The 14,259-nt window shown below is 54.8% G+C and overlaps 1 protein-coding gene and 1 pseudogene across 3 annotated transcripts in view; both read left to right on the forward strand.

Moving 5' to 3' along the window:
* ACTN1 (actinin alpha 1) overlaps positions 1-12,388 on the forward strand; it is a 108,552-nt gene extending 96,164 nt beyond the window's left edge. The window contains exons 12-22 of one of the 3 annotated variants that reach the window (XM_066388066.1): positions 2,790-2,940; positions 3,465-3,573; positions 4,094-4,234; positions 5,707-5,889; positions 6,176-6,310; positions 7,443-7,622; positions 8,345-8,491; positions 9,484-9,564; positions 10,046-10,111; positions 11,266-11,424; positions 11,611-12,388. In XM_066388066.1, coding sequence (XP_066244163.1) covers positions 2,790-2,940; positions 3,465-3,573; positions 4,094-4,234; positions 5,707-5,889; positions 6,176-6,310; positions 7,443-7,622; positions 8,345-8,491; positions 9,484-9,564; positions 10,046-10,111; positions 11,266-11,424; positions 11,611-11,769 — 1,511 coding nt within the window. In that variant the 3' untranslated portion in view covers positions 11,770-12,388. The remainder of the gene's footprint in view (positions 1-2,789; positions 2,941-3,464; positions 3,574-4,093; positions 4,235-5,706; positions 5,890-6,175; positions 6,311-7,442; positions 7,623-8,344; positions 8,492-9,483; positions 9,565-10,045; positions 10,112-11,265; positions 11,425-11,610) is intronic. The other 2 variants (XM_066388065.1, XM_066388063.1) reach the window with 2 other exon arrangements.
* LOC136375827 (THO complex subunit 4 pseudogene) lies at positions 1,300-2,072 on the forward strand (annotated as a pseudogene).
* Positions 12,389-14,259: the final 1,871 nt, after the last annotated feature.

The following is a 14,259-nucleotide window of genomic DNA, read 5'->3' on the forward strand; positions in this document are numbered from 1 at the left end:
CATCGTGTGTCTGCTTATTGGTAGCTAAGGTTCACTCCAAAGAGAGAAAATCATAGCTGCGATAGTCTCCTCTACAGAACCTGGGCTGAGGGTAGAGACGAGAATGGGGCTGCCCAAATCTTAGGTTCTTGCGACCTTGTCAGCTGGAGCCCCTGGGGCAGACTCCAGTGGCTAGTGGAGATCAGTGCTCTAAGACTGCCCTGCTCAGCTCTGTTCTGCCCCTCACACCTTAGGGTAGAGACAGTAGGGATGGCCACACCCCACCGTCACGTGGGAGTGGCTTGGCTTGGTAAGAGAGAGGAGTGCGACAAGGAGGTTGGGCGTAGCTCCCTGTGGTAATACACATGCTGGGCTTTGTACACTGCATGTGCAGAGTTATTTATCCCGGCGTGGATGGTGCAGCGTGGAAAGAGGATGGTAGGGGTTGTACCGATTCACCCACATGCTTTTATTTTGTCTTCTCTGGGGCCGAGGAACAGCTCAGAGCAAGGTCCGCTACACGGGTTGCCCTGTCAGCGAGCCAGCCACCAGCAAGGGTGTGAGCATGCCTACACAGCCCGATGAAAGCAATCTGGCCACATGGGGTCATACCAAACAATGTCATTATGGCCCACTCACCCAGGAATTCCATTTCTTAAGACTGTCTAAAGAATTAGTCCTAAAACACGGAGAAATCTCATGTGTGGAGATGTTTGCGGTGAGACCTTCTACAATAGTGCAGGCCGAGGGGCCTGATCACCCACTGCAGGTGGTTCAGCCACTGGACAGACTATCATGCAGCTGTGGGAGTGGCCCCTGTGAAAACTGTGGGCCGAGGTCAGGACTGATGGCGTCCTGCTGAATATTTCAACAGCAGGAAACAACTTCTCTCTACCCCGCATTTGTAACACGCCATCCAGGTAAGGAAAGACTGCAAGGAGTAGAGGAGCAGGCTCACCTGTGATTTCTTTTGTATTGTTTTCTGCTTAAAAGAATAGAGGAAGGAAAGCAGTGCTGTCGGAGGCACAGCCTCACAGCCCGCCCTCCTTCACTGAGGGGTGTGCGTCCGTGATGGGCGCAGATGTGGGGTGGGCGCAAGGCCTTGTCGGTCCTTGTTCTGTGATGGACACTTCACAAAGCCGCTGGGGACCTTATCTAACAAGAGTCCTGGGAGTTCATATCTCATCCCATTTTCCTCTGGGAAACAGAAATCAAAGACATACAAGCGGCCAAGGCCAATTCTGTGTCCACCATGGCCAACAAAGTGGACATGTCTCTGGATGACCAGAGCCAGTGAGAGGCCATGGTGGGGGTAGGGTCATGGCTGGCCAGCTCCCAGGGAGGCCGCAGCACAAGCGAGCCAGGGTGGTGGGCCTATCTGGGACCGGGCAACCCTCAACCACAGCAGCCCTCACCCACGGCGCAGCAGGCCACGGTGGCAGGGTCCGGCCAGCACCCTACATCAGGCACAATAACTTCTTGACAAGTAGCAACATGACTTTTTTGACAGCGGCTTTGGGGATGGTGCCAGCGTGGAAATGGGTCGAAACAGCTGGTGTCCGGTCTGGTTTTTAGAGTGTCCCAACGCTGACATTCAGGAATTCTTTACTGAATTTGGAACTCTGAAGAAGACAGCCAGGCACTATGATCGCTGGCCGCGGTCTGGGAACAGCCAGTGTGCACTTTCAATGGAAAGCAGGCGCCCTGAAAAGCTATGAAATGGTACAGCAGCGTCGCTTTGGGTGACTGCCCCATGAACACTCAGCCTGTCACGGCACAGACTGACACACGGCGCAGACTGGCACGGAGTGTAAGCAGAGGCAGGATGCCTAGAAGCCATGCTTCTGGAGGTTTTAGGGGGCGGTGGTGGCCCCTGGAGAGGTGCCCGCAGAGGCAGCCAGGGCAGAGGCAGGGGCACCTGCTGGGGTTGGAAGCAGCAGATCTCTGCAGAGGTGTTGGACACCCAGCTGGACACTTATGATGCAAAGAAGGAAGCCGGTTTAAGCACCAGCAAGTCTGTGCGTGGCACTGGGCCCAGACGTCTAACCGCTGCTCCCTGTGGGAGGGGCGGACTGGGGCCCTGTGGCCAGTGATGGATTTGTTTCTTCTGTTTTAAAATAGGATTTAAAACTCATGTAAAGGCGTGTTTTTTTTCTTTCTTTCTTTAATTCTGAAACAAAATTGTTTTGTACAGTTATTTTGGGGATAAATTTTACTAGTTGTTGTGGAGGCAGTGGCGTCCCTACCTTTGCCATAGTAAACAAAAATATGGTGGGGGATGCACGCAAGCCCTGCCTGCCCCTGAAGACAGAAGGCCGTGCATTTGATGGTTGGAGAAGGCTCTGGCCATTGACGAATGCAGAGTGCCCGGGATACACGGACCACACTGGGAGTGATTGAGGGAGGGCTGCTGGGGGCTGGCAGCAATAACTGGACAAGCTACAGTTGGGTACCCCTGACTGCTTGGCTTGTTTGTTCCTGGTTATACCACTGGGCATAGATCGTTGTCTCCTGCGGTCTATCAGGTTAACGTTATGCCCCATACGTGGCCTTTGTACGTAACCACTTCTGATGCCCCTCCGCCATATATGCCCCGTGGAGAACAGTGGCTTTCCTGGCCTGGCCCCCTAGTGGGTGTTTTGGTGTCTTGCACTGCAGATGATTGATTGTGGAACAGTGGGCATCTCCTTGGGGTGTCCCCCTGGAACTGGGGCTCCTGAGGTTCTGAGGGGTAGGTGGTCAGGTTAAGAAGATGCCCCTCGCCCTGCGCCCAAGCTTCAGCTCAGCCTCGTGCGCCTCTCTGAACTCAGGTAAAGAGGCCATGCTGCGGCAGAAGGATTATGAGACGGCCACCCTCTCGGAGATCAAGGCCCTCCTCAAGAAGCATGAAGCCTTTGAGAGTGACCTGGCCGCTCACCAGGACCGCGTGGAGCAGATCGCTGCCATTGCACAGGAGCTCAAGTGAGTGTGGCCTGGCCAGGGGCTGTGGCAGCTGTGGGAGGGGGGTGGTGTGGCCCTGATAGGTGAGGGGGTGGGTACAGCCTGGTGCCTGGGCAGGAAGTGTTAATATAGAGACTGAGACTAAGAAGGTCCCCCCTTCACCCATCACCCATCACCCATCACCCTTCCTGTCACAAGCCTTCGGTCCTTACCTGTTACTAGTGCAGGACCAGAGGATGTCCAAGTCTTGGTTCTGAGTTCTTACTGCCTTGGTGGCTCCTTGATCTTGTGCATCAGGTCGAGACTGGCATTGCCGCCAGCTGTGGTTGGGGTGGGGGACCTTACAGAGGAGGACTGGCCTTTGGTCTTCTCCTGGTGGTCTCCTAAAAGCCAAGGACCTAGAAGTTTGGGAGGGACACTTAGAAGGTCTTAATGAAGCAAGTACACCTGGCCTTCGAACACCAGTAACGCCCCGGCCTCGGGAAGAGGAGAGCAGGCCACAGAGGTAGCCTGGGTCACCTGACTTCCTGTCTCTTCCCTCCCAGTGAGCTGGACTATTACGACTCACCCAGTGTCAACGCACGGTGCCAAAAGATCTGTGACCAGTGGGACAATCTAGGGGCCCTAACCCAGAAGCGGAGGGAAGCCCTGGAGGTGAGGGCTCCCTGGGGAGATGGAAGCCTGCCTCCAGCAGCTTTGTGTCCCCCTTCCTGCTTTGTGACTCCCTTTGCTTTGGGCTAATAGGCTCCACTGGGTCCCCCAGACCTCCCCCAGCCATGGCCTGAGTGTGGAAGGCTCACACTGGCACTCTGTCTGGGCTTTGCTCTGTGTTGGTGCTTTCTTTCTTGTCCTAGCCATATCTCACCCCCTCGTTTAGTGCACTTAACAGAACCTCAGCTGTCTGAGAACTTTCCTAGTCTACAAACCAGATTCTGGGGCCAGGCCTGGTGACTTTAAGGTGGGGTAGCCTGTACACTGCACATAAGAACCAGGGCCCCAGAGATAGCCTGTTCTTTCTGCCTGAGCTAGTCTGGTGCTGCCAGACTGGACCACTTGGGGCTGGCCAGGAGGATCTTGGAGGATCTTAGAGGCTCTTGGTGGGGGTTAGGGGGGGGATTCTGAATATGACTCTGCTAAACATGTCCCCACCCCTACCCCATTTGGTAACTCTCAGCGGACAGAAAAACTGCTAGAAACCATAGACCAGCTCTACTTGGAGTATGCCAAGCGGGCTGCACCCTTCAACAACTGGATGGAGGGGGCCATGGAGGACCTGCAGGACACCTTCATCGTGCACACCATCGAGGAGATCCAGGTGCGCTGCAGCCCCACCACCCCTGGGGCTCGCCCCGCCCCCCGCCCGGCCACCACTCCACGCTCTGTCAGTCCGCGTTAGCCCCGCCCCCCGCCCGGCCGCCACTCCACGCTCTGTCAGCCCCGCGCCTGCAGCACTGGCCCCGTAGAGGGGACTGAGGACAGCATCCCAGGGATTTCCTACATTTGAAACCTTTGCATTTTATTTATTTTGATTAGGTAACATGCATCTGTGTAAAATCTAAATGATAGAAAGGATGTGCAGTTAGCTCTTGCTCCTCCCCTGTGTCCCTGCCCCCAGAGCCACTCCCCAGGGGAAAGCAGTATGGTGAGACAGTCCCTGCATATGCAAGCAAATGTACTTATTTATTAACGCTGTCTCCTTCACACCCTTTCTACACAAAAAGTAGCTTTTATAATATACTGTACTTTGAGCCTTTATTTATTTATTTATTTTTTGTATTTTTCCGAAGCTGGAAACGGGGAGAGACAGTCAGACAAACTCCTGCATGCGCCCGACCGGGATCCACCCGGCACGCCCACCAGGGGGCAATGCTCTGCCCCTCCGGGGCGTCGCTCCGTTGCGACCAGAGCCACTCTAGCGCCTGGGGCAGAGGCCAAGGAGCCATCCCTAGCGCCCGGGCTATCTTTGCTCCAATGGAGCCTCAGCTGCGGGAGGGGAAGAGAGAGACAGAGAGGAAGGAGAGGGGGAGGGGTGGAGAAGCAGATGGGCGCCTCTCCTGTGTGCCCTGGCCGGGAGTCGAACCCGGGACTTCTGCACACCAGGCCAACGCTCTACCACTGAGCCAACCGGCCAAGGCCTTTGAGCCTTTATTCTTAAGTTAACAGTTTCCTTTGAGCTTGTTTCATAGCAATAAATAGCTTCCTCATTGTTTTATACAGCTACAGCAGGGGTTGGGAACCTATGGCTTGCGAGCCAGGTGTGGCTCTTTTGATGGCTGCATCTGGCTCACAGACAAATCTTTAGTAAAAAAAATAATAATAATAATGTTAAAAATATAAAACATTCTCATGTATTACAATCCATTCATTTCCTACCGCTCATGTTCATGGTTGTGGTGGCTGGAGCCAACCACAGCTGTCCTCCGGGACAACACCAAATTTTAAAATATGTGGCGTTCATGGCTTTCTCAGTCAAAAAGGTTCCCGACCCCTGAGCTATAGAGTGGTAAGTTGCAAGGGTTTTGCAAAGCGCTAAGGAAGTCTGTTGGGGGAGCCACCTGGGAGCTGGCCTGGCACCCCTGGCCTATGGGGTGATGAGCACCCTTGGGGTTGCTGCTGACTTCGCCAGCCCTGCCATCTTGGTTCTGAGCCACGAGAAACCTCTGGGCCTCTGGGGGCCCTTTCACCCACCTGTTCTCTGGGGTCTGCAGGTCTCTTCCTCATCTTGTCCACGGGAGGCACCAGACCCTCCAGTCACTGTTCTTTTCCTGCCCACCTGCTTCTGTCCAGGGACTGACCACAGCCCACGAGCAGTTCAAGGCCACCCTCCCTGATGCCGACAAGGAGCGCCTGGCCATCCTGGGCATCCACAACGAGGTGTCCAAGATTGTCCAGACCTACCACGTCAACATGGTGGGCACCAACCCCTACACAACCATCACGCCTCAGGAGATCAATGGCAAATGGGACCACGTGAGTCCAGGGCTGGACGGGGCATTGGTTAACTCATTGTAAGTTTCATAAAGTCAGGGATTTTTGTCCCTGTTTTGGTTATTGATTTCTTTATTGATTTCAATTTTTTTTTTAATTGTCACAGTCAGAATTCTGTCAAGTTAATGAATGACTGGATTTTTAGAGCAGGTCAACGTGTTTATTCCTGTTAGCTGACTGACCCCTTCCTCAGGTGTGGTTCTTCTCATCTGAAATGTGGGCCAAGTAGGTGGCCCATCCCAACGTCCCGTGATTGTTCTCACCCCAGGTGCGTCAGCTGGTGCCTCGGAGGGACCAGGCCCTGGCGGAGGAACATGCCCGCCAGCAGCACAATGAGAGGCTACGCAAGCAGTTTGGGGCCCAGGCCAATGTCATCGGACCCTGGATCCAGACCAAGATGGAGGTGGGTCCCGTCTGGGAGGCAGGAATGAGGCGCTCAGCCCTCCCCGGCCCAGCCGTGCAGGCTTGCCTTGTCTCCTCCCGGGTGACCTGTGGTGGACTGTGGGTCCTGAGCCGGTGACTGCTGTGCTGCCCTGCAGAGGATGTGGAGCCCCTGCAGGGAACCCTGTGGGCTGATCCCAGTGTCGGGCTCGGGACACCACTAGGAAGTCATTTGAGAAAGTCCCACAGCAGGATCAGGGCCTGGGTGGCAGACGTGGCTTACCCTGGTGGCTTCTCTGGCTGACCGAGTCTCTTTCTTCATTATCACTGCTCCTGAGCGGTGAACTTGGTCGGAGGCTCTTCCCAGAGAGGGAGCCGAACCTCGGGCAAGCGAGGAACTTTTTGCTGCATGGGGGCCAGCTAGCGGGCTGCTGGCCGTCAGGGAAGGCACACTTCTAGTTCTCGTCCCTCTGAGCTCCGAGCCCGGGTTGAGTTCACGTTTACGTCTCCCCTGCACCCCACCCCCACCTGCTTATTAGCACATTGTGCATAGTAGGTGCTCAGGAAATATTTCTGGATTGATTTGGGTACAGAGAAAGTGGTTTTACAAACAGGATTTGTTTACATGGTTGAAGGACCAACACAAACAGGGATTAGGCCTGTTTTTTGGAGAATGGGGGAGGGGCTGGGAACAGCCAGTGGTCCGAGACAGGCATCCTAGGAGCAGAATGCTAGGAGCATGGCCCCTCGGGTGGTGAGTCAGGTGCACTAAGGCCATGAGGACTGGATTCGGTGGGCCCAGCAAGGGTCCCGGGATGAGCGATGGTCAGGAATAAGGCTTAGGACGGGAGTTTGAAGAGCAAGCAACTGACCTTGAATCCCGTTCCTGGGGCTTGACTGCTAACCGAGAGATAAGGGGGTGTCTCATCCACTGACAGCAGTGCTTGTCACACAGCTCTGTGGTGCCAGCTCCATGCCAAGAAGCGCCCATGCGGAATTGGTTTTACTTACTAATTACCTCTGCTGGGTTCCCAGGTGCTGGGGTGGGAACTGAATACCATCTGAGGGTTTGACCAATGGCATGGGGCCCCAGTCTCCACCTCAGGGGCGTGGAGTGGGGTGGTCTGACCAGGGCCTCCTTCCTGGGTGAGCAGGAGATTGGGAGGATCTCCATTGAGATGCACGGGACCCTGGAGGACCAGCTCAGCCACCTGCGACAGTATGAGAAGAGCATCGTCAACTACAAGCCCAAGATCGACCAGCTGGAGGGCGACCACCAGCTCATCCAGGAGGCGCTCATCTTTGACAACAAGCACACCAACTACACCATGGAGGTGTGTGTCTGAGCCTCGCTTCTCCGGGGAGGAGGCCACGGATCCCCTTCTGTTCCCCCTGCCTGGGCCGGGGCAGGAGGAGGCTATTCTCCTCCAAGGACACTGGCCGTAGTAGCATCAATTCTCACCTTGGCGTGAGAAGGCACTCACTTCTCCACACCCTGGGAGCTCTGGGCCTTCCGTCCTCCGTGCCTTCTGGATTTTCCAGGGAACTTGTTGACAGACAGACTTCCAGGCCTTGCCTTCAGAATTCACTAAGTCAGCGGTAGGGTTCAGGAAGCCAGATTTTTAACACGTACCCCAGCGATTTTGATGCGGGTGGTCTCCAAACGCTGTCTTAGGCACCTGCGTTCTAACAACCACTTGTTTTGACCATGAAGGCGTGTGGGGGTGGGTCTGGAGTTGGTTATTCAAAGACTTAGTTGTTTATCCTTTCGTCTTTCCCACTACCAAGTGTCCCCTCCTTCGTATCCCAACCCACACTGGAGGTTCTGGTCTCTGCCGTCCAGGGCAGAGGCCTCCACCCTGCCCACGCTTCCCTCTCCCTCTGGGGCCTCTATCTTGGTATCTTGTTCTGGTTCCCCTGCCTCTGCTGACACTGAATCTGCTCAGAAGTTTGGGTTTGACTGCCTGGACCCTTTTGATGGCTGGGAAGGAGTGGGCAGGGGCAGCCTGGGCCCAGGCCTGGACCAGCTGACAGACCCCTTGTCCACTGGATCCAGCACATACGCGTGGGCTGGGAGCAGCTCCTCACCACCATCGCCAGGACCATCAACGAGGTGGAAAACCAGATCCTGACCCGGGATGCCAAGGGCATCAGCCAGGAGCAGATGAACGAGTTCCGGGCCTCCTTTAACCACTTTGACCGGGTGAGAGACCCAGCCCCTGCACTTGCTTAGAGCAGCCCCTAGCCCCAGCCCCAGGGCCCTGGAGGGCACTGCCCAGGGCGTGGGCAGCCATGCCACACCCGGTTCCCGGGCAGGTGAGGAGGAGGAGGAAGAGGAAGGAGGGGGAGGAGCTGCCATTAGCCTGCCCTGACTCTGTATCGCATGATGCCGGCCTTAGAAAGCCAGTCTGGCTGTCCCGTGAGCCTCTCTGCGCCCCTGGAGAGAGAGCTCTTCCTGTGGGTGTAAAGGACCCTTGGCCCCGACCTTTGCTCTCCTACCGTGCAGCTTCAGCCCTTGGGAGCAAGGCTGCCCTAGCCTCAAGTGAAGGCCTTTTGCACCTGGCTGTGGGGACTGTCCTTGCCCCTGTTTCAGGAGACAGGAGCCCAGGCTCCCCTCTATCCCCACCCACCTCCTGGGACAGCCTTTGGGACACTTGGCAGGGATGTCAGAATTGTCACTCCTGGGTTCCCACCCAGCTCTGGGACAGCCTGGGTCTTTCTGTGGGTGCCACTCCCAGTGCCCTGGGGCTTCAGGGTGACCACGTGGGGTGGGAGGGAGCATGGGCTTAGGTGCTGCCCACCACCTGCCTGCTTCACTGCCCTCTCAGCCCCTGGCCGGGTGGAGCCCTCCTGGAAACTGGGGTGGGGCATCGGGCTGGAGGTGGGCTGGGCACTTCTGGGGGCTTCTCACCCCCATGGCTCATTGTGCTCCCTTCTGGCCTGCTTCCCAGAGCAGGGCTGCGTGTGTCGGGGAGGGGTCACCCTCGGGACCTCGTCCATGTGTCTAACCATGTGCACTTTTATTTCCCCTCCTCCCTGACCCCCCATCCACCCTCCCCCGTCTCCATCCGCATGCCTTTGTCCCTGTGTCTCCCCTCACACGCCACCGTCCCCGGGGCATGGCCCACCCCTCCCCTCACGGCCTCCACCTCCCTGGCACCGCATGGCTCGCTGCCTGACGCACGGCGGCCCCAGGATCACTCCGGCACGCTGGGTCCCGAGGAGTTCAAAGCCTGCCTCATCAGCTTGGGTTATGATATTGGCAACGACCCCCAGGTACTTGCCTCCTGCATGGAGCACGCTCAGGGACGGCCTCCGGGGGCAAGAAATAACGTGTATTTCTCCTTTTTCTCTTCTCTGTCTGTCTGGATCTCCCTGTCCCCTGTCCTGTGGGCCGTGGGGCTCTCGTCCTCTCCTGCTGTCCCTGCCTGGCCCGTGTCGGGCTCCTCCTCCCACTACTCTGACCTCTGACCCTGCCCGCGGCTGTCTTTCGTGGGAACCTGCTCGGTGCCCACCTTCCGGTCTGCTCGCCGCTCTCTATCCTCTGGACGGATTTTTGCATCTCCCTGCTCCGTCTTCCTCCTCCTTGGACATTTTCCCTGGACGTGTATTTATATCTACTTCTCCTGTGCTCCTCTCTCCTTCCTGATCCCAAAACCATACGCCTCATCCTCCCCTCCGGCCACCTGTGCCCTGTCTTCCTGGCCCTGGGCCGGCTCTGCTTCCTCCTCGTGTCTCGGTGCCACTGCCCCCACAGAAGAAGACAGGCATGATGGACACGGATGATTTCCGAGCCTGCCTTATCTCCATGGGTTACAACATGGTAATGTAAACCCCGCCCTCTGTCCTGGCTGGGGGCAGCCAGCTGGCCGCAGAGGCCCAGTCCTCGCTGTGGCAGTCTGGATGCCCGCAGGCCAGGGGCTGTCCTCCACAGAGGGGGCTCAGGTTTCTGATTCTTAGGAAAGATGGAGCCCTGGTGGCAGGGCCCAGCTGCAGGGCCATCCCACCTGTCTGTGCCAGTTTGGTACTTGCTGTGGAAATAGGCTTTCTCACTCCCACCACGGACGGCTGGGCCGACTCTGAGGCTAGCAAGAAGGACTGGTGGTTTGGATATTCCAGGCCTGGATCGGCTTGCTTAGTCTCGTAGGAGGCATGGAGAGTTCTGTTTCCCTGGTGATGGCTCTAGCCAAGCCTGCTGCCTCCTGCCTTTGCCCGAGCCTCCTCCCACCCTCCACCCCCCTCAGGCCATCCAAGCACAGCAGGGACCCTAGCTGGGCTGCCCAGTGTAGACGGGACAGCACCGACTCTAAGGAGCAGTGAACCCAGGCGTAAATCCCAGCTCGTCCTCCCCTTCTTACCGGGGGCCCAGACAAGGCAAGGCGGACCCTGTAGGACTGTTGTAAGAGTTAAATGAAGGAGCTTACATGAGTGCTGTGCACTTGTCTGCCACATAGAACATATGGTACAGTGGGGAGAGCCCAGGTGTGGAGCCACACCACCCACGTTCAAGCCCCAGCTCCACTGCCTCCTGGCTGCGTACCTTTGGGCAGGTCACTAAACCACCCGGCTTTAGGTGTGTCCTCTGGAAACTGCTGGAAATAATAAACACCTACCTTATTGGTTGTGGGGAGGGTTAAATGAATTAAAATATACACAGCACTTAGAATAGTGTCTGGTATATAATATATGCTGTGTAGCTGTTAGATACTGTTATTGTTATCAGTATTATCAGCATTATCAGAATTTGCTCCAGGCAACTGTTGGGGAGGTTGAGAAGCCCTTAGGTGGGGGTGGTCTTCACTGTTGGGGGTTATGTCCCTTTTATACCCTCCAGACAACCCAGGTTAAATCAGGGGCCGCTGCCCTCCTCGGAGAGTCACAGGCTACTCTGAGCCCTCAGGGGCTTCCACTGCCTACAGAGACCCAGCAGCCTCTGGCACAGAGGCTGACGAGCTTGGGGGTGGCTGTTTCCTCCAGGGAGAGGCAGAGTTTGCCCGAATCATGAGCATCGTGGACCCCAACCGCCTGGGGGTAGTGACATTCCAGGCCTTCATCGACTTTATGTCCCGGGAGACGGCCGACACGGATACAGCAGACCAAGTCATGGCTTCCTTCAAGATCCTGGCCGGTGACAAGGTGTGTTTGCTATGGTGTCTGCGCCAGGCTGGGGTGGTGCGCACCTCTACTGCCCCTTCTTACAGGGTCTCACAGGGCCCCACCGTGTGGCTGTCTGAGGCGGGGCTGGTCCGGGGACCGCAGGGGGTCCCGTGAGGGTCGCAGCTGCCTGCCTTCGCAGCCGTGCTGACCGCACTGTCTTTGCAGAACTACATCACGGTGGACGAGCTGCGCCGGGAGTTGCCGCCAGACCAGGCCGAGTACTGCGTGGCGCGGATGGCCCCCTACCACGGCCCCGACGCCGTGCCCGGTGCTCTGGACTACATGTCCTTCTCCACGGCGCTCTATGGCGAGAGTGACCTCTAACCTGCCCCGCTGGCCCAGCGCCCTCACCCCCTGCCCTGCAAGCCCCGCCCCCTCCTCCGCTGCCCCGCCCCCCACCCTGGTGAGCTGGGACCCACCCGGGCGTCCAGCCTCCCTGCCCGCCAAGTGACAGTTTACAAAATTATTTTCTGCAAAAAAGAGGAAAAATTACATTAAAAAAAGTAAAAAAGAAAATACAAAAAAAAACCAAAATACCGCATATTTTATTATAGAAGAAGTATTTTTTTCTCCACCAGACTTAAATGGAAAAGAGGAAAAATTAACTATTTGCACCAAAATGTTTTGTTTTGTTGTAACATAGGAAAATAACCAAGCACAATGTTATAGTTCATCCTTTTTATTGATTTCTTCTTTTTTTCCCTTTCTGTTCCATCTGCTGTATTCATTTCTCCAATCTCATGTCCACCTGATGTGGGAAGAGGGGTGGGGGCCGGGGGTGACTTGTCAAAGGCACATAGGTGCATGTATGTTTGCTGGCTCACTTGTCCATGAAAATATTTTATGATATTAAAGAAATCTTTTGAAATGGCTCTTTTTTAAGGAAGAGAATTTATGTGGCTTGTCTCGTTTTTAAGTCTGGAGGTGTGACTGGTCTCTTCATCAGCACATACTTTTTTTTTCTTTCTTTTTTTTTAATTTTAGTATTGCCTATTAAAAATGGTCAGGACAACCCTGGAGTGTGGACAGCTTTGATATTGCTTGGCATGGACCCTATTAAAGCAATAGCTCCATTGACAGCTCTCGGCTTGCTCCTTGCCTGCTGTGTTGCAAAAGTGTGTGTGTGTGTGTGTGTGTGTGTGTGTGTGTGTGTGTGTGTCTTCCAGGGTGGTGTAGGGTACCCGTCACCGCCTGCCATGGTTTCCACCCTGGCGCTTTTGATCTTCTTGAACTGCAGTTTCTTCATTTGTTTTCCACAACATCGAACAGCTCTATGACATCTGTATGCCCGCCTTGCTACTCAAGATGTCCCCCAGACAGCCGCTGTCCAGCGTTACCTGGGAGCATGTTGGGAAGGCAGACTCTTGGGCCCTGCCTCGGACCTCCTGAATCAGAATTTGCATTTTTGTGTGTGTGCATGCGCGCAAGAGAGGCAGTGAGAGAGATGAGAAGCATTAACTCGTTGTGGCACCTTAGTTGTTCATTGATTGCTTTCTCATGCGTGCCTTGACGGGGGATCCAGCTGAGCCAGTGACCCCTTACTCGAGCCAGCAACCTTTGGGCTCAAGCTGGTGACTGGGGTTTTGAACCTGGGTCCTCAGTGTCCCAGGTCAATGCTCTATCCATTGTGCCACCACCTGGTCAGGCCAGAATTTGCATTTTTCAGAGGATCCCAGAGGATCTGGGTGCACTGGCTCAAGCTTCTCCTGTTTCTCCTCCCTGTCTGTCTCTCCTCCCCAAGGCTATAGCTGATATCAGTAATGACAGTGCAGGGGTTGCAGAATTGTAGGTTAGCAACTGAAGCCATAGATCCATGTATCAGTTATGCTGTGTCTAAGAGGTTAGTGTAGTGGGTAAAGGGAGTTGAGTCTGTGGAGTGACTGCCAGGGTCCAAACCCACGACTGCCCTTTCTAACATGGGTAAACTGCACCACTGTTCTCTTGGGTATTATTAAGTGGGGCTAACAGTGCTATTGGAAAGTCGATGTTGTAACACATAGACCTCCTAAAATATTAGTACCTGTAAATATTAACTGCGGTCAGTCTGTAAGTTTCAAGGGGGTTCTGTTGACTCTCTTAAAAAGAGAATCCTTAACATGATCTGTCCCCTCACTTAGGATGAAGACTAAATCAGAACTTAAAGAACTGGGGTCAGTGATGACAGCCTTTGGTGGGAGGCCCTCTTGTTTTACTGAATTAGTTCAGTAAGTTTCTGGACTTCCCAGTGCCCTGGGAAGGAGTGTCCTGGCAAGGGAGCCGCTCAGGAGAAAGGACATGGGGAGAAGTGTTGGCATTTGCTTTGGGAAGTACTCCTATAGGTTTTACCTGTGGGAGGTAAAAAGTCCAGTAAATGCTGATTGTGGGTCTGCTATGGCTGTAGCACCCTGGGGAACACCACAGAACAGGCCAGAGCCTGGTCTCAGGCTAAAGTCTTTAGGAAGAGGTTGATAACACAATCTTGTTTTAGCTATTTACTTGCAAGTCTAACGATGGGCACGGTGTTAAAGGAGTTGAGAGGGGGAAGTTGTTCCAACCAGAAAGTTTCCTAAGCCCAGGCAAGCACTTTCACAGGCCTCAGTTTCCAGAGTTACGATCAGTCAGCCTCCTTCAGTGCTCACTTAAAAAGAATGTGTGTAACCCTGGATGAATCCTTGGTTGGTTAGAGCATCATCCTGATACACAAAGGTTGTAAGTACAACCCCCAGTCAGGGCACATACAGGAACAGATCCATGTTTCTGTCTCTCCCTTACTCTCTAAAAAATCAACTAAATTTTTCTTTTAATATAAAAAAAAAAAAGTGTAGTCTGACCAGG

This window comes from Saccopteryx leptura, chromosome 6, assembly GCF_036850995.1.
Source record: "Saccopteryx leptura isolate mSacLep1 chromosome 6, mSacLep1_pri_phased_curated, whole genome shotgun sequence".
In the NCBI taxonomy this organism is placed as follows: Eukaryota; Metazoa; Chordata; class Mammalia; order Chiroptera; family Emballonuridae; genus Saccopteryx; species Saccopteryx leptura.